Below are 27,359 nucleotides of genomic sequence, written 5' to 3' on the forward strand. Positions count from 1 at the left end.
GGAAAAGAGAAAGAGGCTAAGGGTAGTCAGACAGACACAGAAAATCTTCTCTATAGCAAACAAGTTGCTCACAAGCTCATAGATTTTCATTATTATTAACCGAGAAAAAGGGAATCTGAGTCTACAGTGTGCACTGGGTCACCTGAACACCTGACCAGGTACAGATCAGATGATCCAGACTTTCAGACTTTCCAGATTCCTGTTCTTGGCTGACTGACTGGAATCTGATGTGGTGCTCTGCTATGGCAGCTCATCTGCATGAAGGTTTGATATTCAGGAGTGTTTTTCTGCTCAGCACGGCTGTAAAGAGTGATTATGTGCATTACAGTAGACTTCCTGTTAGCCTGAACCGATCTGATCAATCTTCTCAGAACTCTCACATCAATAAGGCATTTCCAGATGCAAAACTGACTCAGATTAGAAGGTTTAGAGTTCAGATCTCCACACCTGCTCAGCTGTTTAAATGACATTTCTTTTTCCTTACACTCCGATGTTTGATGAACTGAAGCTAATTACTGAAAAATATGTGAAATATAATGTTCTACTACTATCGTTTCAAACGAACCGGTCCCTCAGTGTGATACCTTCAGCATTGAAATACAGTTCTTGACCAACCAAATCGCAGTGGTGACCGTAGTTTACCAAGTGATGCTGTTCATGCTGTGTTCTATGCTATGGTTACATTTTCTGACCAGCAGGTCAGAGGTCCTCCAAGATATTTTCTGCTAGCTAAATAAAACCTGGAATATGCAATGACTAATCTCCACGTAAAGTTCACAAGAAACTTCTCCTTTATTTAAATGCTCTGTAAATGTGTGTATGAGACACGGCGTCCCGCAGGTCATCTCTGATACTCCCTCTGTTCATCACTGCAACATAAAGGTCTGAATGCATGTGCTGCCACTCAGACGGCCTCTCAGCCGGCATGTCTGAAAAAACACCCTCTCTCTTATTCTTTCTATCTATCTATCTATCTATCTATCTATCTATCTATCTATCTATCTATCTATCTATCTATCTATCTTTCTTTCTTTTTTTCTTTCTTTCGTTCTATCCCTGTCTTTTTCTTTCTCTCTGTCTCTCTCTTTCTCTTTCATTGTTAAAACAAAGCAGGAGGGATTAAAAGTCAGGGTTGAAGGTCGTTCCTCCGGGAGGATTTGTGTGTCTGACTTTGCCTCGCCAAGTGTCAGTAATTGACAGGAATGACTGCAGCACACTGTGGGCTGATGTTTTTGTGTGCGTGTGTGTGTGTGTGTGTGTGTGTGTGTGTGTGCGCGCTGGGGAGTGATAGAGACGACGAGAAGAACGAGTGAACGAGTCCACAAGGGCGAGGAGATTAAAGGCAAGGGGAAGGAAACAATGGCTGGAATTATGATGAGGAAGAGCTTTCAGTGGTGAGTAAATTAATTAACAGCGAGAGTGTTGAAGGGCAGACGAAAGGACGGATGGATGGACGGACGCGCGCACACGCTGACATTGACCTTGCTCTGTCCATTTTCAGACATTTACTCTATAGATTCAACAGTGAGAAAGAATAGAGTTCCTGTCGCTGCTATAAGCGGAGAAGTGAGAACTTCAGGAATATTCCACTGCATTAAAATTAAACATAACATGAAGGAAAAAAACTGAAAAAAAATATTTGATGGTAAACTCAAATTTGCATTTTTAAAGACTTTTCGAAGTGTTTGTACTGGGTTCAGGTCTTAACATCTGAATTAACCGCTGATTGACCTTTATGAGGTGAAGGAGAATAGCCAGACACTGTCATGGTCAACTCTAAATAGCACTCTGTATAAGCTGTGTTGAGCAAAAACAGCACTGCAGAATACACACATGAATAGGCTACAGGAGCACTGGATTCCACTGTGTGTGTGTGTGTGTGTGTGTGTGTGTGTGTGTGTGTGTGTGTGTGTGTGTGAGAGAGAGAGGTGGAGTGCAGCAGCTGTACTAGTCTTTCCTCATCAGTGTTTCCCTTCCATTCATTCATGTCAAGTTGCTGACAGAGGCAGAGCAAAGGCAGTACATCATGATCAGATTGCACATGAAGGCACAAGCATACGCGCACACACATACACATGCTCACACACACGTGCGCACACACATACATACACGTTCAGGAATTAATCTAATATTGTCTTTGTCTGTCTGTCTGTCTGTCTGTCTAATGACCTGTTTGTCTGCCTAAAAACACAAAAAAAAACCTCAGGTTTGTGTATGTAGTTATGTATAGAAGTGTACAGTAGTGTATAGTTGTGTACAGTAGTGTATAGTTGTGTACAGTGTACAGTAAAATACAGTAGTGTATAGTTGTGTACAGTAGTGTATAGTTGTGTACAGTGTACAGTAAAATACAGTAGTGTATAGTTGTGTACAGTAGTGTATAGTTGTGTACAGTGTACAGTAAAATACAGTAGTGTATAGTTGTGTACAGTAGTGTATAGTTGTGTACAGTGTACAGTAAAATACAGTAGTGTATAGTTGTGTACAGTAGTGTATAGTTGTGTACAGTAAAATACAGTAGTGTATAGTTGTGTACAGAAGTATACAGTCGTGTAAAGTTGTGTACAGTAGTGTACAGTAGTGTATAGTTGTGTACAGTGTACAGTAAAATACAGTAGTATAGTTGTGTACAGTAGTGTATAGTTGTGTACAGTAGTGTATAGTTGTATACAGTAGTATACAGTAGTGTATAGTGTAAAGTAAAATAAAGTGGTGTATAGTTGTGTGCAATAATGTATAGTTGTGTAAAGCTGTGTACAGTAGTGTAAAGTTGTGTACAGTAGTGTATAATTATGTACAGTAGTGTAAAGTTGTGTACAGTAGTATACAGTAGTGTATAGTTGTGTGCAGTAGTGTATAGTTGTGTCCAGTAGTGGATAGTATTGTGTTGCGGTGTTGTTTTTTCTTTTTGTACACATACCACTGTGTGTAGTCTTGTGTAAGTCCTATTAACTTATAAAGAGTTGTGTGTTATTTCAGAAAGCAAAATTTATAATGGGTTAAAATGACAAGAAAAGCTGCTTGAACTGACTTGAACTGATCTGTGGGGCTCGTTGAACTTCCCATTCCAGGCCTGGTCTGATATGCATCCTTAAATAATACAGACCATATCTTATCTTCATAATTACACTGCAATATAACCCCAAATAATGTTAACCAGGGTAATGTAAATAATTACTAATAATAACATCATCACAGGATGTTAGATTTACGGTCATTCCTCTACGAGGTCAGACACTGTTGTTGAATAAGAAGGCCTGGTTATAATGTTCCAGGGATTGAGGAGGTCAGTAACTCTGCCCAGGACACTCAAGTTCTCCTGCTCCAACCTTGTCTTCATGGAGCTTTGAACACTGACACACAGCAGAGAATTGTATGAAGACCCTTCTGAGGCTGGGAGCAGGTGAGAGCTACAGGACGCCAATGAATATTTAACTCAGGCTACAAAGAGTTACAGAGAATTCCTCTCAGCTTGCAGATCCCTACATACAACCTTCACACACACACACACACACACACACACACATACATACACATGCACACGGTGTGCTCTTACACACGATAAGGAAGCGCGGAGCTTCACACATCCTCTGAAGCGCTCGCTGACTTCCTACGCTATCCCACGGAGAGAGTGATGAAGCAGCGCGAGAACTATGAGGTAGGAATGATGAGAAAAAAGATTGACAGAAAAGCGGGAAAAGAGAAAAGAAAGCATGAAGCATGAAGGGCAAACGTGACGGTGAGAGAGAGAGCTGGAGAGAGAGAGAGAGAGAGAGAGAGAGAGAGAGAGAGAGAGAGACTGGAGTAGCACACACACATAATCCGAGTTGAAAGCATGAGGGAGAAACAGAACAAAATAGTGAAGGAGTAAGAGAAAGAAAGAAGAAAAAGAGAGAGAGAAAAGGCGACAGAGTGAAATGCAAATATTTTACAGCAGCACATCAGCTTCCTGTCCTACGTTCTCCTCTCACACGCCGCCAGACAATCAATGCGGACGTGATTGATACCAACCTTTCTCCTGTGTGTGTGTGTTTGTAGCTGAATGAGCACAAATCTCCATAAGCACACACCAAAATCTAGTGGAACATCTTCCCAGAAGAGTGGAGGTTATTATAACAGGACTAAATGTGGAATGGGATGTTAAAAAAAAAAAGCACATCATGGTCAGGTGTCCAAAAACTTTTGGCCATCCTGTGTGTCGCAATGTTCTGATTTAAAAAAAAAAAAAGAAAAAATATTGATGTGCGTTTGAACTCTGTGTAGAAGATATTTTTCCTCGGGTTTACAGCGTCCTGAAAAACGCTCTTAAAGGGCAAAAAAAATCGCTATTGCTTCCATCCGCTTCCACACAACAGTTCTTCCTCTCTCACAAGGCCAGAATCCAGGTGTGTGTGTGTGTGTGTGTGTGTGTATGTGTGTGTGTGTGTGTGTGTGTGTGTGTGTGTGTGTGTGTGTGTGTGTTGTACGTTATGTGTAAGGGTCTGAATGTGAAGCGGAAATGCAGCCTGAGGCAAAGCTTTAAGCCTTACAGCACACACACACACACACACACACACACACACACATCCACAGTGTCTTAACCCATACTGTCACACACACACACACACACACACACACACACACACACACACACACACACACACAGTGTCTTAACCCATACTGTCTCACACACTCACACACACACACACACACACACACACACACACACACACACACACACACACAGCACACATACACAGTGTCTTAACCCATACTGTCTCTCTCACACACACACACACGCACACACACACACACGAGCACACATACACAGTGTCTTAACCCGTACTGTCACACACACTCACACACACACACACACACACACAGCACACATACACAGTGTCTTAACCCATACTGTCTCTCTCACACACACACACACACACACACACGAGCACACATACACAGTGTCTTAACCATACTGTCTCACACACACACACACACACACACACACACACACACACACACACACACACACACACACATCTTACAAATTCACTACAGATCTCACTCACTCACTACTCACTCACTCACTACTTCACTCACTCACTCACACACACACACACACACACACACACACACACACACACACACACACACACACACTCTTATTAACACTTGCTCACACTCTTTCTCACTCATACACTCATTTACACACTTCTACTGGAAACATGCAAAAAACTTTCTGTGTACTTGGACATCTCGTCACTTTTACTGAGAACACGTGAAAGATGTGTGTGTGTTTTAGATGGTAGTGCTGAAATTCAGCGGTGAGGTCATACACACCAAAATTGTGTGTAACACAAGTGACTCAAGTTTTACTTTATTTGCATTTCAAACGCTTCGCCTACACACACACACACACACACACACACACACACACACACACACAAACAAACACCAAACAAACACGAGTACAAAAACAGACTTAGCAACGTATATGACACAGACGGCTCCAGCTGTGGCGCATCCACATTAAACACTCGAAACAATCCCACGTGTTCCTACTGCTGCATACCTGATCAAACACTCTCTTCCTCTCTCTACCTCTTTCTCTCCATCTCTATCTCTCTCCATTGCTACCTCTCTTTTTCCCTCTCTCTGTGTTGAAAGGCTTCATTAGTAGGGCAGAATCGAGCTATCAGCAACGGTTTTCCAGTGAGATAGAGGGGAAAAAAAAGGATTTGATGTGAGATCTAATAGAGTGAAGTGCCACAGCGTGCTAAGCTCAGCTACGGGAGCCACGGCTAATGGAAAGCTGACCTGCAGTGGGCCACGGCATGCTCTCGAGAGGGGTTGGGGGGGTGAGAGAAAGAGGGGAGGAAAAAAACGAGGCTAAGATGGACAGAGAGATTGAAAGAAAGCCTCCAAGGCCAAAAGCTGAGCCCTGAATACAGACTTCTGTACCGGCTGGTTTTAGAGCTCACTCTTAAAGTTTCCAGAGAGCATGAGAGCGCAGGAAAGGAAGAAGGGGTGGTAGAGGGCAGGAAAAGAGTTGGAAGAGGGCAGGAAGAAGGCAAGGAAGAAGGCAGGGAATGAACAAGAACACAGAAGGAAAGGGATAAGAAAGAGGGTAAAAAAGAGCAATAGTAGCAGAAGAGTAGAAGAATTGAGTAGCAGAAGAGTTGGAAGAGGAAGGGAAGATGACAAGGAAAAGAGCAAGTATAAGTGAAGAAAAGAATAAGAAAGAGGGAAAGGATAACAGCAATAATAAAGTAGGAATAGAGTTGGAAGAGAGCAGGGAAAAGGCAGAAAGAGGGGAAAAAAGAAAGCACGGAAAAGAGCGAGAACACAGAAGAACAATTATAAGGAAAAGGATAAAGAAAAGGAGAGGAGAAGAGATGGAAAAGGGCAAGAAGACGGTAGGGAAGAGTATAGAAAGATGGCAGAAAGAGGGTAAGGAGCAGGGCAGGAAGAGGGTAGAAAACAAACAGGACGTGGACAGGAAAGAGGAGGAAGAGAGCAGGAAAAGGGCTGATGAGGATGGAAAGTTTGGCAAATCCAATCCGTCTCTTAATTGCACTTGTACAGAATAAATTATTGTGATTTTCAGGGCATTTTCTGTGTCTACTGCCATCACTGTACGCATATTACAGTATAATTTGAGTACAAATAGGATATATTGTGTATTTTTTAGAAATACCTATTACATATATGCCATTCTGCACCAAGCTTGTGAAAAATTCTTATTGTTAACAAATTACTGTGGTATACAAGAAGAAAAAATAATTAAAAAACTAATTAATTACCACGTAGCACCACCCCATCGCTAATCGTTTCCCCAGCGTGCTTTATCCCTGACTGGAAAACTGCTTTTCAATTCCAGATACGTAAACATTCATGACTAAATGCATTCGAATATTAATGAGGAATGAATGAATAAATATTATGTCCAGGCATCAGAAAAGCAAATGTACCTACAAATGTACATAATGAGGTCAAGAACTACTTTAAAAATCCATGCAGTATCCATGCAGAGCTTGTCAGGGTTTTGTAGCTTTTGGATGATTAAAATGTTAGCAAGTCGTAAAATTTGCTCGCGAGTTTCTCCCTTAAACAATGAAGGTCATTTGATTTGAACTTTCCGTGTAAACATGCGGTGTTACGCAAACAACTAACAATAGAGAGCAAGCGTAGAAGCTAAAGAAGAGGGCAGGAAAAGAGCAAGAAGAAGACAGGAAGAGGGTAAGAAAGACATTAGGAAGTAGGAAGAGGACAGGAAACGAGTCGGAATAGAACAAGAAGGGGCAGAGAGAGGTTAAGGAAGGACACTGTAAAATGGCAGGAAGCAGGTAAGATAAGATGCAGGAAGAGAATAAGCAGAAGAGGGCAGGAAGACGTTAGGAAGAAGACATGAATCAGGCAAGAGGGCAGGAAGAAGACAGGAAGTGTGTAGGAAAGAAGGCAACAAGAAAGCAGTAAGAAAGCTAAAAGCAAAAAGAAAACGGGACGGAAGATTGTAGAAAAAGTGCAAGAACAAAAACAGGAATAGGGCAGATAGATGTAAGGAAGAGGACAGGAAGTGAGAACGGAAGGGGGCGGGATGAAAGTTTAAAACAGAGTAAGGAAGAGGGCAATGGAATGGCAGGAAGGAGCAGGAAGCAGGTAAGAAGAGAGACATGAGTATATAAAAAGAGTAAGAAGAGGGCAGGAAGTGATTAAGGAAGAGGTATTCTAGAACTGGATTGATACTTTCTAAAACTACGTGTAAAACATGTGACTGCACCCAATGTTCAGAAATGTCCATGTATACATCTGTTTCTCTGAGCCATGTTAAGGTGTTAAGGTGTAAAGCGCGTACGGCTGATGCGGGCGCGATGAAAGGTTATCCTTGTTAGCTCGATTAAAGCTTTAAATGCACTGTCATGAGCGAAATCGATGAGCCACTTCATGGCCGTGACTTATCGATCCGTCTCATCAAGGGGTCACACGCCGCATCCACAGGACATGGGCTTATAAACATTGGCTTTATACATCGCGTCTCCGTGCTAAACTAGAAGAAAATCCATGATACCATTAGGTAGCTAGTTTGGAGTGATTGCTAGGATATTGTATGGCTGAAAATGGGACAGCGCCCGAGAGAAAGCTGGGTATTGCATGTGTGTGCAGTGATATATTTCAGTCTATAAGTCGACGATCAATTCTATTGATTGATTATTGATCTTAGATAGCTCTGGATGCAGATAAAAATGTATATGTCCTTCAGCAGACCTTGTAATCCCATCACTACAGGGCATCTCTCTCTCTCTCTCTCTCACACACTGTCTCTTAACACCCACTCTTCGTCTTTTTCTCGTTTCCTGAGGTATACTTTACGGCTCTGAAAGTTAACCTTTTTTTCTCTTTGAGGATTTTTCTGGTCACTGCATCCACATGCTATTACATCCGACCCCTAGATTCGACAGCACCCACACCTCCAGACTAAACACGTCCGATATCAAAACATCCACACAGCCAGTGATAACACATTTACACACCCAGACACAATAAAACATTCAGGTGAAATAGGGTTTAAAAACATGACAGTTACACTTCAAGAATGTGTGAAGACGCCGGGTGTTAAGCTAATTCACTTTCAGGTTGAATATTTCCATGTAACATTTTGGTACACATGTGGAGCTCCGTTATATGGACAAATGTATTGGGACAACTGACTTTTCCAGCCATATTTGCTTCTGTTAGCACAAAGTTAGAGACACACAATAGTATAGGATGTCTTTGGATGTGCTAGCATTACATTTCCCCTTCACTTGGACTAGGAGACCCAAACATGTTCCAACATAATAATGGAAGTGCCATTAAGATATGCTTTACATCGGTTCGAATGAATCTTCTGCTATAGAGCGCTGACCTCAACCCACTTGAACGCCTTTGGAAAGAATTGGAACATTGACTGCACCTCAGGCCTCCTCACCTCACCTACATCAATACCTGACGCTTGTGGCTGAATAAACAAATCTCCTCAAGCACACCCCCAAACATCTTCCCAGAAGGGTGGAGGTTATTATAACAGCAACAACTGTGGAATTGGTTTTTTGAAAAAGCACATAGGAAACTAATGCTCTGGTATCCGCAAACATTTGATGGTATAATGTAGCACAGGATAGGGTAGACTGCGTTATCATTTATGATATAACAATATCAAAATAGTGAGATATAAAGACACCGATGTGCGGAAGTGTAGGAAGTTATTGTACTTCATTATTGTACCTGAGTGAATTTTTTTAATATTTGTACTTCATCAGTGTTTTCATTTTGCGAAACATTTACACCACCACATTTCAGAAAAAAAAACATGCCGTTCCTCAATCTTTTGAAGTGAAAAAAAATCCATTGCAGCTGAGAAGCTGTGGTGAACACACAAGCGTAGCCCCACAGTTCCTGGCGAGAGTGTGTGTGTAGTAGAGGGTTCTCTCGCTGCAAGTGCAACTCGCTCCTTAGAAAGACAGTGATGATGTGGAGGAGAATGACACATTGAGCTGCATCCATTATTCAGTTCTTCAACTCAAGTCCATTCACCAACTTTTACTCGAGTAGAAGTTTAAAAGAAAGAGTTTTACTTTCACATATTCAAGCAGGGGATTAGTACCTTCACTCCAGTACAGACACCGTCTGCTTTGTCCAACTTTGCTGATGAGTCTGCCGTACAAGTATTGGACAGGGAATGACTGGAAGAACATTCTGTGGGCAGAGTCCAAATTTGACATTTCTGACAAGATGGTTAACCAGAGACAAGATGTTAACAGATTGTCTCACACCCGCAGTCAAACATGGAGGTGGAAGAGTAACGGTTTGGGGTTGTTTTGGAGCAAAAAGGTTCGGAAATTAATTCTGGGTGAAAGATTCCAACATGGCAACCATTCCATACTTCAACACCATGCAATTCCATTTACCATACAAGACAATGAGCTGAAGCGTACGTCCAACCACTGGAAGGGCAGTCAGCTGGAGTGTTATCTATGAAATGGAATGGGCTGCCCAGTCACTGCACCTAAATCCTATTGATCTGCTCTGGGATGAACTGGATCACAAGGCCAGGAAGAAATCTAGGGGTTCTAGTGATTTAAAAGATTTTAGTGGGTTTGAGCTTACAACCGTTAAGTTAGACCCCAAAAGCAGAAGCACCTCTGCTGATGGTATCTGTGTGTCCTGTCAGCTCTCGGTACCAGAAAGTCAAACCGAAAGAAAGCCGATGATAAATAGGAGTTATGATAAGGAGTGAGCGTCATTTTATTGCGCTCAGTGAAAATCTGTGCAGGTTTACAGACTGGAAATGAGCTGAGACAGCTCCAGTCTCTCTGCTTTCCAGGATATTTTTCGAGCTAAATGTCACTTTAGGGAACGGTGAACATTCTAATATAGAAAAAGACACAAACTATAAGAAAATTGAAGGCATGGACTATTCGGATTAGACTACAGAACTGTTGAAATGTTTAATCTGGTAATTCGGAAGGTGTGGATACCTGTTCCATTAATACGAATACCAATTATTTTTTATTTTAGACACTAAACATGTATATATGTGTAAAAATATCTGTGGGGATTTGATTTGATAGAATGAATGCCTTAGCCGTCCATACCCGGGAGTCATTTTGCTTCTTTGACTATTAAAAAGGCACGAGGAGAAACACTGGCATGAGATCTGCTCTGGCCAAGTGCTATTGGAAATATGTGGGAAGAACAACAGCTCAGTAATGAATTGGCAGATAACAAAATCAGATCCCATTGCTTTTTTTATTGCGAAATTTTGCTAATACCAAGAGAAAATTCTACAACCAAACGAAATCAGAGCCAAAAAGAAATCAGTCCCAGCCTTGTTGCTTCACACCACTGTCTGTTTTTTTTAAGCCTATTCTTGGAAACATCATGGGTCCATTGTTAAAGGTTGTTTTTCCCCCAAAATGAGCAGATCTGAGTTCAAGAATATTTTCGAGAATATTTCTAGAAACATAATTACATCCTGTCAGATGTTCTGCTTTTACCTGCCATGCTGTAATCAAGGTAAAGGCAGCTGTTTATAAATGACTGGCAGCCCTGTATTTATCATGTGAGAACCTGAGTTGAGAATTGAGTCTTGCTGTTGCCATTATTTTTTTTGGTTTGTTTTTATCACTGAATTATATAATTGCTTTTACTTGGAAGAAATACATGTGCATTATCGTAAGAAAATCACGTATACGGAAGTTGGTGTACTTTTCTATTCTTTCCTCTCTCACTACAGGCAGAGACGGCAAATGCGGAAACGCCACGTCTCGTAAAGGTGGGAGACTCCTCAGCCTTGAGGTCCCCGACCCCTACGTGCTGATGGCGACCTGGGCAGAGCCAGCCCGCCTGTCGGGACCGGAGGCATTGGAGTGCGGCGAGAATGCCACATTCCTTCTCCTGTTTCATCCACCTTCATACGTACAAGAGTGTGAATTGTGTACAGTGGCTCTACTAATAATAAAGCTGTTGGTGTTAACTCCTGGTGCTGTTTTTCTTAATATTTCTCATTAGAACATTTCTTTTCCGGTTCGCCAAATTTATATTGTGTCTCGACCCATTTGTCCAAATCACTGTATTTAAGATATAAGTTACACCACTAAACAAGTTTTACTCTGTATGTAGCTAAATGTTACTATGGTTACAGTTGTTTATGAGCCGGGCATTCTTTTAAAATGCTGATCAAACTGACCGCAGACTTCCTGTGTGTTCACTGCTTTAAACGCACACCTGAACTTCCAGCCAATCGCGATCTGATGCTCAAACTAGCCAAGGTGTTAATATTCTACTCAGATGAAAGCTCCTTCAGGATTCATGTCACATTTGAATTTGTAAAACGAACCGATCAGTTTTGTTTAACGAAACAGATGTTTCCTGTCGGTAACGCGTCAGGTTCTGCAGCAGATCTTCTCTCCTTACGCACGTGCCTTCAGTCAGCTCGCTAAGTAAAGCCTGCACACGTGTTCGCCGTTCCACGTGCTGAGTTGCTCTACAATCCACCGAGCAGCTCGCAGGGTCTATTCCCGTGACTCCTCGCTAAATCGTTCTCCCTCTTCATGACGTCTCGAGTGTGTCTCTTTCTCTCTCTCTTTCTGTTCTCAGAGAGAGGTAGCCATTCAACCTCATTAAGGTAATTGAGATAGAACCTTGCAAGACTTAAAGACTGGAGTGGAGCCACATGTTCAAACGAGTGCCTAATCACCTCGTTGAGTGTACAACAGTGCATGTGTGTGTGTGTGTGTGTGTGTGTGTGTGTGTGTGTGTGTGTGTGTGAATCTACTACTGATACACATTATGGGCTGTATGGTTTGATAAAGCCATATACACTAATGGGCAAAAGTATTGGGACACCCGGCTTTGTCCATTCATATGCTTCTTCTCCAAACTGTTGCCACAATTTTGGAGACGCACAATTCTATAAAATATTAGCTTCACTTGAACTACGAGACCCAAAACTGTCCTCCTGTGCACAATGCCAGCTCAGATATGCTTTTCATGGGTTGGAGTGGAAGATCTCGTCCTATAGTGCTAACTGCACCACAGGTCTCCTCACCCCACATACATCGGGACCTGACTTTACTAACACCCTTGTAGCTAAATTAGCTCATATCTCCACAAACACACTCCAAAATCTAGTGGAACATCTTCACAGAATAACCGAGGGTCTCATAACAGTAAACGGGAACTGAACGTGGAACGGGATGTTAAAAAAAAAACACATACCAATCCTACTCTGTAGTTGTCTAAAAATTTTTCTCTGTACACCCAAATGAAATGAAAGAGCTCCATTTGTTTTCCTCTGAAGAACTGCAGTGAGATTTCAAAGCCTCCTTACAAGCAAATGCATCGAACAGCATTTTGTGTAACATGATCATTACTAATAAGCAGCGGTCCTGTTTACCTAAAAACGTGTGTGTGTGTGTGTGTGTGTGTGTGTGTGTGTGTGTGTGTGTGTGTGCAGGCGGCTAGGTCACCCTCGACGGGAGGTTTCCTTCTTTACGCATCTAGAATAATAGAACTTACTAAGTGAATAAAGTTCAGGATTTTTTCACTATTTTTTTCAGTATTCAGTCACATCCTAGGGCCTGAACCTGCGTTATGAATGGGGGGGGTTTGGTTTAAAAAAAGAAATAAATAATAAATGCTGATCGTGCAAAAAAAGGAAAACGTGCCAGCTCAGCAGTTTATAGGCACTGCTTACCTGAGGCAAGCAACAACACACACACACACACACACACACACACACACACACACACAGGAGTAATGGTTGTGGATGGTAATGTGTATGGTTAAGCAGCAGCTCTGGGTTAAGTCTCTACCTTACTGAGGGTTGAGTCATGGCGAGACCTCGCTCGCTCATCTATAATTCATAGCTTTAATATACGCTCAGAACAGACGCGCTTATTGAAACTAAACCTTGATATGTGATGTGATGTGCACACACACACACACACACACACACACACACACACTCAAGGAAACATGCAGGTTTGTTATGGATTAGCACTGAGAATTTTGGGGTGTGTGTGTGCGTGTGTGTGAGTCTGTGTGTGTGTGTGTGTGTGTGTGTGTGTGTGTGTGTGTGCGCGCGTGTGTGCGCGCGCGTGTATCTCATAACAGTAATGCACCGCAAAGCAGTTGCAAGGTAACGCACCGTCAGCAAGCTGCTTTCATCCTCATCCCTCGCTCCATCTCCTATCTGAGAGAGAAAGAGACAGAGGGACACAGAGTCATGGTGTTCGTGTCACCGGGTTTGTCCTTCACCATCTCTTTCTCCCTCTTTCTTTCTCTCTATTTCGGAGCCTGTCTGTGTTTGTCTCTCTGTCAATTTATCTCTTATATCCTCCCTGCGCTTTATCCATTTTTGTGAGTGTTGCCTTTTGTTGTGTGTGTGTGTGTGTGTGTGTGTGTGTGTGTTTGTAAAATAAGAAAACAGGACATCAGGACAAATGTGGTGACATTCAGGACGAATGAGCTGCATCTTTGAACACGTCTGTCAAACAAACCAACACACACATATGCACGCACACACACGCACACACACACACACACACACACACACACACACACACACACACACACACACACACACACACACAATCTCCCATTGGCAACAGTTACATAGAAATCTCTAAGAAAGAAATCAGAGTTTGATCCAGAGGTCATCATACACACAGTGAAGCATGCTGGTGGGAGCATCGTGACATGGAGCTGCTGCTCTGCATACTGTACTATAGGAATACCAATAGGCTTTTCACGTCATTGAAACAAACACGGGCAGAACGATGTATCGCATAACGACGTATTTTAAAGGATAGCTTCTGATACGTTACTCTAACTATAACTAGAGGACATTAATGGTGTCTTAATATTTTTATTGCATTTAATTTACATTTTTGAATACTATGAATACTATTTTGCTTGCAGGCTGGCATGAAGAGACTGTCCTCTCTCTCTCTCTCTCTCTCTCTCTCTCTCTCTCTCTCTATGTATATATATCTCCTTCTTAATCTCTCTCTCCCGCTTTGACTCTGAAGCACGACTTTATTTTTACTATCCAAACCCATATATATATATATACTGAGAAACTTTATATAAGTAGTTCTGGTGACAACTTTTGCCCTGTATTTTATGTTTGTGTTCCTGGCTATGTACCATCTGTTTTTGCGTTGAGGTATTTGTCCGTGCCAGTGTGCGTTCGCTGTAAAGCCATCAAGCCGCTGCGTAACTCCGAGGCACTTTGTGCGGCGCATTAATCACAGACAGCATCGACTGCTTCCCCGATCCGAACAAGCTGACCTTCAGCTTACACAAAAGACATTAGTGCCGTCTATCTGCTTAAAATATGGAAGGAAAGAAAAAGGGAGAAGGAAGGAGGGCGAGAAGGAGGGAGGGAGGGATTGAGGGAGGCAGGGAGGGGAGCTTTCAAGGTAATGAAATCTTGCCATAATTTAGAGTAAAGACTACTGGGGACAAGCCCTGGCCAAAGTCTAAAAAAAGAGTAGAGTCAGGACAAATTAAATTGGATTTCTTTCTTACTTTTTTTTTTTTTCCTCCCTTTCCTTCCTTGCTTTCTTTTAAATTAGGCTTAAGTGCATGCGTGGAGCACTTCTTCATTCGCGTTTTGTCCCTCTCTAACCACGAAAGCAAGATAACAGCATTACAGTGCAGAATGAATGGAATCATTTCCAAACCAATTAACCTCTGACAAAATGCATGAGAGGACGGGAATGAGAATGCTGGAGAGAGAGAAAGAAAGAGAGGGGGAGAGAGAGAAAAAGAGAGAAGGCTAATAATGTGAGAGAGAAAATGAGAATCTTTCCAGAGGGTAAGTGTGTGAGTGACATGGGGTCCAGATAGTGATAAAGAGGACACGGCCCTGAGGCTACAGCGAGCATAGAAAGAGAGAACCACACAGGGAGACCTTATCCATCAATATCTCTCTCTCTCTCTCTCTCTCTCTCTCTCTCATTGCCTATTCTGGAATGAAGCTCACGCCCAGCTGCCGCTGCTCCATTTAGTTAATTAAAGGTTCCATTTAGAGCTGCAGCCTGCTGGCAGTGTGTGTGCCAATCAATAGCTTTTTGATACAGCACATACTACACACTGTACACTAGCACACACACACACACACCACACTCCACCTTAACGCAAGTATCCTGCATGATTTTTCCTCTCACTCAACAAACCCACAACACTTCATTCATCTCGGATATTTAATATATATATATTTCTATATTACTATATAATACACAAACTGGAGCACACACTGAAATGTACCAGTATCCCCTTCTTCCTGCCTGATGCATCCTGACACCCTGCATCTGGGTGGAATCTCTTCAATTGGAAATTCCACACTGTGGAATCAATAGTCCATGAGGTCACTGTGGTTGCTTTCACACAAGAACCATGAAGTTGGATTTGGACTGTCATTCATATCAACAGTTTGCTATAACGGATTCTACCATTGCCACAAACAGTTTTGCACTCCAGCGTCCATCAACAGTCGATCACCTCAGCGAAGATGGATTGAGTCTGGTTCCTCTCAAGGTTTCTTCCACATGAAGGTTCATAAAGGTTTCCCTGCCATTGACACCACCGGCTCGATTAATAGGGATAAACTTATACACCAATCAGACATAACATTATGACATTATAACATAATGAGCGGTAAAGTGAATAGCACTGATAAATGAAGTGAACATTTTGATCCTCAAAGCTGAGGTGTTTGAAGCAGGAAATATGGGCAAGCGTGGGATTTGAGCGAGTTTGATCAGGGCAAATTGTGATGGCTAGACGTCTGGGTCGGAGCGTCTCCAAAACTGCAGCCCTTGTCAGATGTTCCTGGTCTGCAGTGTTCAGTATCAATTAAAAGTGGTCCAAGGAAGAAACAGTGGTGAACCGGCGACAGGGTCATTGATGGCTGGGGCATGTGGTCCAATCCAACAGATGAGCTCATGTAGCTCAAACTGCTAAAGAAGTTCATGCTTTTAATGCTCGACGGGTCACAACTGTTTTGGCAGCAAAAGGGGACCGACACAATATTAGGCAGGTGGTCATGAAGTTATACCTGAACAACATCCATTGTTAAATGTGCAAGCAAATAAAACCAAACTGAATTGAATTATATCTAAGTGTTTATGGCACATGCAAGAATGGGGTTGTTGCTAGCTAGCTATCTCATGCTGATTTAGGTTTTATATTTTGAGAGCGCTGCTTGGCCAATCAAATTAGTGAACCAGCTCTAACTGTTATAAAAGCGGTTTTATTAGCGTGCTACTGATGCATTAAGGAATAAAACAACAAACAGAAGATTGAGGACTGGGGTTTTACAGCTACAGCATTGTTCTCACACGGCTAACACTGTTTACTCATATTGTCCCTCAATACTCTCCATTCGCACTGTATCCCAACACTTTCTAATTAAACTGCGTCCCAACACTCTCACAAAAACAGCATCACCCAAACCCGAATACTCAAACCCCAAAAAATGCTGTTTGACAACTGAAAGCAACTTTCTTACCACTTTTAAACAAGAAATCTCTTCAGTACTCATCAAAATCCTGCCTACAGAGTGAATATCCCCATCTCAATCTCGAATAAGTCGGCCCACAGCAACTGTCAGCAACTGCCCCAGAATATTCTTCTATTCTTCTGCTTTTAGTGCAAGTTACAAATTGCCTTCAGCTTTTTTTTCTTTATCTGCGTTTGCTGGCTGCTTTTTGTGTGGGGTGTTCATGTTAACACAAGGCCACGCTGGAACCATTACTGCTCATTAAGCTAGACGGGACCAGAGGTGAACTCGCATTATCCAATCAATACCCTGCGTCACAACTAATAGGCTTAGTTAAATTAACAAAAAAAAACGGTTGCAGTGAAATCTATTTTCCTCTTATTTCTTTTTTTTTTATCTTGTTTTTGGGTTGTGAGCAGGCTGCAGTATACTACGCAATCCGCTATGAGATGAGGACAACGATGTGGGCCCATCTCCAGACAATCTCCAGCTTCACTCTCATCTCCCTGTAGAATAAGTGCCTGGCCTTAGCACATGATGCATTGGGCGCCGTGTGAGGTTCAGCCCTCTGGAAGCTCTAGAGAGCGTGCTCCAACCAATCAACCCCCATTTTTTTTTCTTGCTTCATTTCTGTCCCTGGAGAGGAAGTGCAGTATTTCTCATAGGAATAAGTTCGGTTAGTACGGATTTTCTTCTTTTTTAAGACGTCCAAGTGTACACTCAGGGGCCTACATCTACATCTACATGCCGTCTTAATGAAGCGGTCACCTTCAGCTGGGTCAAACAACAGGCTGGAACACACACACACACACACACACACACACACACACACACACAATCTAATACAACACCAAAAAAAGAACACCTGATGCAACCCAGTTTTCTTACTCACTATTTGGCAACCCATTGACACCAGGCAGAAAGGGTTAATGAGTGTTTTAGGGCTGAAGACGAGTGTGTTGCTACAGCGTCAAACTCAATATGAGCATTAAAGGCGAGACGTCTATAACTGTGAAAGAGGCAATTGAAAGTCGGATGGTCTGCGGCAATGAAAAAGAGCAAACGCATGGCTAAGGAAAATCACTTTCCTTGAGTGCTGTGTCCGCAGTGGCCTGCACTTAGTCATAACACACACACACACACACACACACACACACACACACACACACAATTATTTCAGATACACATATATAATCCCAGGGCTCTTTGTAGCACCGCCACCACCATCACGTTCCTCTGTCTCGCTCTTGAAATAATTCAATCTCCTAGACAAGACAGATGTGTGTCCCTATGGTGCACTTATACTCTCAATTTCCTAAAGCACTTGATCAGATTAATTGATCGCCACCCATAGTTCCTTACTGATACCTCCCTCTAATATCCCCCCCAACTCCCGCCCGCCCGTGATCCATCCGTCTGCGCAGCACGGCCTGCAGAGAGAGGCTCAAGGCTGTGAATTAGGTTTGCATCGACAGTCTTATGAAATGCGCCTTCGATTTCGTTCGGCGGCACAAAAGCCGAGTCAGGAAGAGAAGCCGCGAGGTCAAACAATCAAAGGAAATTAAAAGATTGCTGAGGAATGCAGACGGAGAGAACAAATGCTGGTCTTTCAAAAAAAAAAAAAAAAAAAAAAGTATTACTATTATTATTGCAGGGGAAATAAAAGTATTTTATTTTTAGTAGTTTTTTTCCTTTAGTGTAGGATCTCTGTTATTTGAGTTAAAAATTGGAGCATCAGGCAAATTTTTATCCCTTTTCACGGATTTACACATTTGGCTCATGAGGAAATTGCATACACTAAAGACATCCCCCCACCACCCCACCCACACATACTCACGATTATCCGTGAACCTGTCTTGCTAGTCTTTATCCCTCTCTCTCTCACTCTTCAGAAAGAACAGCAGGACCACGGACAGCACACTTACACACACCTGAGCTCCCTCTTATCAGCTTGCTGCATATGCTGCTCATACGTACACACTCGTGCCGTACACACTCGTGCCGTACACACTCGTGCCGTACACACGCTCCATTTCGAGTGAGTATTAAAGCTCTCGGAGAAGCTAAAAATACGCCTCAGTATTTCCCCTCCTGTTCCCCCCTTTACACTGCCCTTGACATTTAAACACCCCATACGGTTCATTCACCTACACACACACACACACACACACACACACACACACACTCACACACACTCACACACACACACACACACACACACACACACACAGAGAGTAGTGGCCCAGTTGAAATGTAGAAAGGGTATAAGCTGTAACATTTATCATCATCATGAAAAACTATTCTGCTCAAAAAAGAAATGAGAGGAGAAGGTGATAGAATATCAAATCATTCTACATCCTATTGTGTGTTTGTGTTTGTGTGTGTGTGTGTGTGTGTGTGTGTGTGTGTGTGTGTGTGTGTGTGTGTGTGTGCATTCAATGCATTCTATTTAGATCACATACAGTAATCAGTGTGCATGCCAGTTTGAGGTCATAAGCCATGAGGGCAGGTCCTTACAAGTCTCCCAAATCCTTTTTTTTTCCCCACCCAGAATCCGAGAAAATCACAGTACATGTAGTTCAGGGGCAAAAGTATTGGGGCACCTGACCCTTCCAGCCCTATGTGCTATTTTCCAAACAGAAAGTGCTATAGAAGGAAAGAGGGAGAAGGAAACAGGCAAAGACAGAAAGAGAGACAGCGAGAGGGACTCCGCCAAAGTGTCCCAAATCCTTGTATTTCACCCCAAAGATCCGAGAAAATCACCATGCACATACTACAGGGGCAAAAGTATTGTGACACCTGACCTTTCCAGCCACATGTGCTTCTTTTCCACACTGTTTCCACAAACATGAAGGTACACAATTTATTTTAGGATGGATGGATCATTGGATGTATGAGATTTTCCCTTTATTTAAACTAGGAGACCCAAAATCTATTTCAGCTCCATGAAGATCTGATTTACTTAGGTTAGCGTGGAAGATCTTACTAAAGAGATCTCTGAACTCAACCCCTATTGAACCCCTTCGGGATGATCGAAAACGCCTCCTGAAATCTAGTGAAACATCTTCCCAGAAGAATGGAGGTTATTCTAAAAGCAAATGGAGGGTGGAATGGGATGTTCATAAACAGTATAATACTATTTATAGATTTATAGATGTGTCTCGAGCTGTTTAAAATGTGTGTGTGTGTGTGTGTGTGTGTGTGTGTGTGTGTGTGTGTGTGTGTGTGTGTGTGTGTGTGTGTGTGTGTGTGTGTGTGGTGCAACTTAAATTCGAAGCTGACTTTTATACTTTTATATGAATTCCACTGTCAGTGAAGAGGAAATAATGCAGCACCGGACAGTCAAATTAGAAAAAAAAAAAAAAATAACAAAAAAAACAGTTCCTGGGTGAAAGGGTCACTTCAATTCCACCTCTGAGTAACTGAATCAACAGTGTGTCCGTAAGAGTGTGTCTGTGTGCGAATGTGTGCGACTCCATTCACACACACACACTCTTTCGGAGAGTGATTGATCCTGTAACCTCGTTGTGAACTGCTGCCCTAAAGGTTACTTACTGCTAACACGGCACTGCTAACAGTCTTGGCCTAATCAGTCTGTCTTGTTCTTACATTCTCATACACACACACACACACACACACACACACACACACACACGCGCACACGCACGCGCACGCGCACGCAAACACACACATCTCCACGGAGCTCATTTGCAATGTGAATAGCAACAGAAAAACAGCAGAGCCAGAAAGAACACATATCCCAGCTCAGGCAGCAGCAGCAGTGCTGAGATCAGTAAGCAGAACAGCTGCATTAGACGTGACAGCAACAATTTCATACAACACCTACTGTCTGCTATGAGCAATTTTCCTAAAAGTGTGAAGAACGACTGTGGAAAAAAATGGGATTTTTTTCCTCTGTTTTTTTTTTTTTTTTTTAAAGTGCAGGTGGATTTTTTTCCTTGTGAGAAAATCTCACTTTCAATTATTAATACTGAGGCTTTCAGGATGCTTTCACCTTGAGGGAAGCACAGAGAGAGAGGGGACAGAAAGAGAAAGAGAAAGGGGGACGGAGAGAGAAAGACAGCGGCAGAAAAAAAGAGGGGGGAGAGACAAAAAATAGAGAGGAAGACAAAAGGTGCTAGAGAAGGAGAACGGGGGAGACAGAATGAGAGACGCATGAGGAGAGAGACAGATATCGAGAAAGAGAGACAAAAAGTGATAAAGAAAGAGAGAAACGTGAGGAGTAAGGCAGAGACAGGAAGAGAGAAAGAGTGGGGGAAGACAGAGACAGAACGTGGTGGAGAAGAAGAGAAGGTGAAGGAAAAAGGGAATGACAGAAAAAAAGACACAGGATGAGAGAGAAAGAAAGAGGGAGAAAGCGAACGAATGCAAGAGAGGAGGAGGAGGATAGAAAGAAAGACAGAAAGAAACAGAGAGTGAGAATTTCATCTAATCTGAAGCAGCATAAGGTTACAGCCGCTGACTGGTTCAGCAGATGAATGTTCTGTACCAGGATACAAACCCACAACCTTCCGGTTCACCCTCCAAGTTAAATATCCAAATATCATCTACAGCGTGTAGCGTTTTTCGTTTGCATTCATTCCTACTCTTCTCGTCTATTCCAGCAACCTGCTAACAACCTGCCAGAATCGCACGAACCCTCGTGTGACCTATTTTTCACTTCTTTTCCTGAAGTGTCACGTGAGATCATATGGTTGGATCTGAGACGGTACGGTACCTTCCAGGCGATCCGATTGCCTGTGGGATCGTGCTCCACCGCGATGGGGAAATCTCCACGCTCGTAGAACTTCCGGAAAGACGTGGGTCGGGCTGGACGCTCTTTGAAAGCTCCAGCTGCAGGAGGACCCAGAACCTGACAAATACAGAGGAACAGTTACTTATATTCTGGATGCATCACACATTTACGATTTCGCACAAAGTGTGAGGCAGAGGCTAAACAAACTTGCGGTCCGTCACTTTATACGTTCGAGCGAAGGATTGCATCCGGTACACATGGGCACCGAACCGAAAGCCCTGTACCGAAAAAGCTCAGTATGAATACGTGTACACCCCTACTATATACGCTATGCGACTCTGCGCTAAAACACAACGTCTTTATAATAGCAACAGGGAGATTCTGATCGGTAGTAGGATCTATTTTGCGAGATCGCTGCTCTCTAATACGGTATGCGGTAAGTTCGTGTTTCGTGGCTTTGGCATGGAGACTCGGGCACCGTCGCACGAATGGAGATGAATGCGTTACACTTAACCCCGTAGAGCTGCAGAACACAATTCCTCCTCGCTACCTGTGTAAGAGCTCCAAAGGCAATATCCACAGTCATTACCGAATGTGATCCTATCACTGTTGAAGGAGTCTAGTCAGTCTGTCAGAGAACACACACACACTCACACAGAGCGAGGTTCTATACCGATAGACTCTTGTAGCCCAGGGCGATGCTGGAAGCTCCCTTATTGTAGTTTTACTTGTGAAGGATATTATCACACACATACACAAGCATTGTTTCCCATCTTGGTATAAGGAATGGTTCTCACCCCTACTGCACTAGTGCATGTCAAAACACTGATACTGGACTAATTTCTTACTGCTAAATATACAGAATCCTTTATACACTTCATACACATCTTAATGGATGCATAACAGTCACGTGGCTAGATGATAAATATTCAAACTAATGCAGGGGCAGGCCATGCATTTCACACCCAGGCCTTTAACTTTTACTGACTCAATCCACCTCTTAATTGCGCCACAGCCACTGCTGTAGAAACCATTAGTATTATAGAGAAACGCAGTATAACACAGCGCTGCATCACTGAGAGGAATCTCATACTGTGAGAATGAATGGCATTACTAAAGCAAGAAACCTAATGAACACTATTGAACAAGTCTCTTTCACTGCAGCCGCAACTGCACCACCTACATACATGATTTCTAGCAGAAGCGTCGATATTAACCTCATAAAATGAGCCCGGGTTTTCTCAGAACACGTAGACTCAGAAATTGACGTGTTAGAAGCAGGAAAAATGGGCAAGCGTAAGGATTTTAAATTTGATGAGGGCCAAATTGTGATGGCTAGACATCTGGGTCGGAGCATCTCCAAAACTGCAGCTCTTGTGGGTGAAGCGGTGACAGGGTCATGGACAGCTGAGGATCGTTGATGCACGTGGGAAGCGAAGGCTGGTCCATGTGATCCGATCCGACAGACGAGCTCCTGTAGCTGAAACTGCTGAATAAGTTAATGCTGTTAATGCGTGACGGGTCGGAAGTGTTTTGGAAGCAAAAGGGGGAACAGACACAATATTAGGCAGGTGGTTATAAAGTGTAATGCTTTTGCACAAAATTGATTTAAACTGCTGAAATGTCCTGGCAATGTCCAGCTTTTCTTATAAAGTCTGTCTTGAAAATGGACTGCAACCAAATCAGTTTCTTGTCCTCTGTCAGCCGTTTTGGGATGAAAAAACAGCTCTTGATTCCACACGATATATTTGAGCTTGTGCAGTTTGCTACAGAGGCGGTTTGCTGTTCTTTCTAAGAGCGAGAGCTGCTGATGAATAACAACCTTTTTTCTATTGTTCCATTTGTCTGTTGCTTTCGTTTTAAAATTCATTCTATGCTCAGTGCAGTAGTGGCTGATCTGCATGACGTATCACCTGTTTGTTGACGGAGCAGCAGTGGCACACTGAGCAGAACTTATCCCCCCACCCACCTTCCTTCCTTTCTTAGTTTCTTTCTTTCTTCCTGCCTCTTTCTTTCTATCCCTGCCTAGGTTTGAACCTCTCCATCACACGTCTACCTCCATATTCCTGTTTTATTTTCAGTTGAGTGATTATAAAAATGTTTTGCCACCACATGTGTGTGTTTGTGTGTGTGTGTGTGTGTGTGTGGGTGCATTTGTGAGTGTGTGTGTGTGTGTGTGTGTGTGTGTGTGTGTGTGTGTGTGTGTGGTGCAGGTGACTCAGCCCGGTTATCGGCTCAGGCTGCTCTGATAAGGTCAGACTGAGCATCGCCACAAGCAACCCAATTACCTTTCTTTATTCATAGGGCATTCACACACAGATGCACACACACACACACACACACACACACACACACACACACACACACACACACACACTTCTGAAAGGCAGGTTGTTTGCCCTGTGGATTTACTAAGCCGTCAAAACAGAGCAAGCCAAGTGTCAGTATAAGAATTCATGCATTCTCGTACACAGACGCATTCATGATAGCGCATTAACACCACTGCATTCATACCGCCGTATTTTTACCACAGCCTTACCATCATTAACACCGCCGCATTCACACCAACACATCAATACCAGAGCATTAACATCATTAACACAGCCGCATCAATACCAGAGCATTAACACCGCCGCATTCACACCAACATATTCACAACAATGTATTTAAACCACTGCATTAACACCGCTGCATTCACAACAATGTATTAAGACCACTGTATTCACACCGTTGCATTAACAAAGCCATATTAACACCACTGCATTAACACCACTGCATTAACACCACTGCACCCCTAGACTAGTGTGTTTGCATATAGTAAGAGTCTCCCCTGCCTAAACTCTCAGTACACCAGATGTGCAGCTGAGGGCAGAAAAGTGAGGCGCAGAGTTTTTCTTTAACAACAATGTTGCAGTCGAATCTCTTCAGAAGAGTGTGGGGTATAAATCTTGCTGCTTCCTCATCCTCACAAATTACACACATATACAAACACACCTCACACACACACACACACACACACACACACACACACACACACACACACACACTTACACACCAGGAGGGAAATTACAGGCAAAAAGGTCAAATGTGTGAGCTCGTGCAGAGATAATGCTTTAAATCAGGGAGTTGCTCTGGATTAGAAACAGAGTGAGCCTACGCTAAATCAAATTCTCCCATTCTCTTTGTGACACCTCATTCTCCTCTACTTCGCCTTAAAAGTGTGTGTGTGTGTGTGTGTGTGTGTGTGTGTGTGTGTGTGTGTGTGTGTGTGTGTGTGTTACAAGACCAGCAGGGATTGGGTAAATGCAGACAGGAGAGCTGAGCATGCAGAGAATAGACAAACCCTCTGATTTATAAACACACCACCAGGCAGTGACACACATACGTGTTGAGTGTGTGTGTGTGTGTGTGTGTGTGTGAGAGAGAAAGAATGTGTCATCTGTTTCTCACAGAGGTTGTCCCGATTTTCACCCTCCTTTTAACCACTTGAAACTGCCATTGTCGTTGCTGCACTGCTGCGCAAACACAATGACAAAACAGGTGGTACTGTTCTCCTGTCTCTCTTAGACACACACACACACACACACACACACACACACACACACACACACACACACACACACAGCCTCACTGCAACATCGCTCTGTTCTACAAACAGTTCACACAGGGAGCAAAGCTGTAGAAACACTAAGGATGGAAAAGAATGAGGGAAAAAGAGTGGAACTGAATCTCAGCCTGCTGCTCTATTTCTCATCTCGTCTGCAAAATGTTTTTATTTTCTGCCACCGGGAGTACTTCGGCTTCTCCTCGCACATGCTCGGGAGCGAACACAACACAGCGCCTTGCCTCTTTGCTAACACGACGTTCCCATCTTTTCTTTACACTCTACACTTTTCTTTAAAACCTGCCTTCATGTCTCGGGAATGCGCTCCATCTGACCCTGCTGCTTGCTAACACACGCTCATGACAGTTGCCATGGTTTCCACAAGAAGCGTCAGCTAAGAGCAATATAGTCAAACTCTTACCTTACGTGTTGATTAGTTTACTATAACATCAGCTCTGGTGTTAGGATGCTCTTATTATTGATGTATTTGTTAGGTGATATACAAAAAATGTAGATGTAAATAGAGTAGAGAAGAGTAGATATATGAGTAAAGTATATGTGAGTAGAGTACAGAGAAGAATAGAGTAGATGTGAGTAAAGAAGAGTAAAGTACAGTAGAGAAAAATTTAGTAGAGGTGAGTAGAATTGACTAAAGAATAATAGACGAGAATAGAGTAAAGTAAAGTTGAGTAGATCTCATTTACTTAACTTTATTCTCATCCACTCTCCTCTACTCTACTAGTCTCTACTGTACAATACTTTACTCTACTCTACTCTACAAAATTATTCTAGTCAATTCTACTCACCTCTACTAATTTTTTCTCTAGAGAGTAGAGTAGAGAAGAAAAGAATAGAGTAAAGTAGAGTTGAGAAGAATTGATCAGATTAGAATAGAGTAGAGTACAGTAGATGTGAGTGGAGTAGAGTAGAATAGAGTAGATAAAGGTAGAGTATAGTACAGTACAGTAGATGTGAGTAGAGTAGAGTAGAGACTAGTAAAGTAGAATAGATGAGAGTGGAGAAGAGTAGAATAGATGAGAATAGAGTAAAGTAGAGTTGAGTAGAGTAAATGAGAGTAAAGTAGAGTAGAATAGAATAGAGTACAGTACAGTGAAGTACAATAGATCTAAGTAGAGTAGAATATAGTAGAGTACAGTACACTACAGTTGATGTGAGAAGAGTAGAATAGAGTACAGTGGATGTGAGTAGAGCAGAGTAAAATAGAGTAGAGTAGAGTAAAATAGAGTAGAGTACAGTAGAGTAAAATAGAGTAGAGTAGAATAGAGTACAGTATAGTACAGTACAGTGGATGTGAGTAGAGTAAAATAGAGTAGAGTAGAGTAGAGTGAGTAAAAATAGAGTAGAGTAGAGTAGAGTACAGTAGAGTAAAATAGAGTAGAGTAGAGTAGAATAGAGTACAGTATAGTACAGTACAGTGGATGTAAGTAGAGTAGAGTAAAATAGAGTAGAGTAGAGTAAAATAGAGTAGAGTAGAGTAGAGTAAAATAGAGTAGAGTAGAGAGTAGAGTAAAATAGAGTAGAGTAGAGTAGAGTAAATGAGTAGAGTAGAGTAAAATAGAGTAGAGTACAGTGGAGTATAATAGAGTAGAGTAGAGTAGAGTAAAATAGAGTAGAGTAGAGTAGAGTAAAATAGAGTAAAATACAGTGTAGTAAAGTAGAGTACAGTATAGTACAGTACAGTGGATGTAAGTAGAGTAGAGTAAAATAGAGTAGAGTAGAGTAAAATAGAGTAGAGTAGAGTAGAGAGTAAAATAGAGTAGAGTAGAGTAAAGTAAAATAGAGTAGAGTAGAGTTAAGTAAAATAGAGTAGAGTAGAGTAGAGTAGAGTAAAATAGAGTAGAGTAGAGTAGAGTAGAGTAAAATAGAGTAGAGTACAGTGGAGTAAAACAGAGTAGAGTAGAGTAGAATAGAGTACAGTATAGTACAGTACAGTGGATGTGAGTAGAGTA

At 42.4% G+C, this 27,359-nt stretch overlaps 1 protein-coding gene across 2 annotated transcripts in view; it reads right to left on the reverse strand.

Moving 5' to 3' along the window:
• The window catches only part of pacrg (PARK2 co-regulated), a 93,372-nt gene that overhangs the window by 56,979 nt on the left and 9,034 nt on the right, over positions 1-27,359 (reverse strand). Inside the window, exon 2 of one of the 2 annotated variants that reach the window (XM_046855355.1) lies at positions 21,768-21,902. The exons of the other annotated variant lie outside the window; for it this stretch is intronic. Coding sequence (XP_046711311.1) covers positions 21,768-21,902 — 135 coding nt within the window. The remainder of the gene's footprint in view (positions 1-21,767; positions 21,903-27,359) is intronic. 2 annotated transcript variants of the gene reach the window in all.

Source organism: Silurus meridionalis, chromosome 8 (genome assembly GCF_014805685.1).
Source record: "Silurus meridionalis isolate SWU-2019-XX chromosome 8, ASM1480568v1, whole genome shotgun sequence".
Lineage (NCBI taxonomy): Eukaryota > Metazoa > Chordata > Actinopteri > Siluriformes > Siluridae > Silurus > Silurus meridionalis.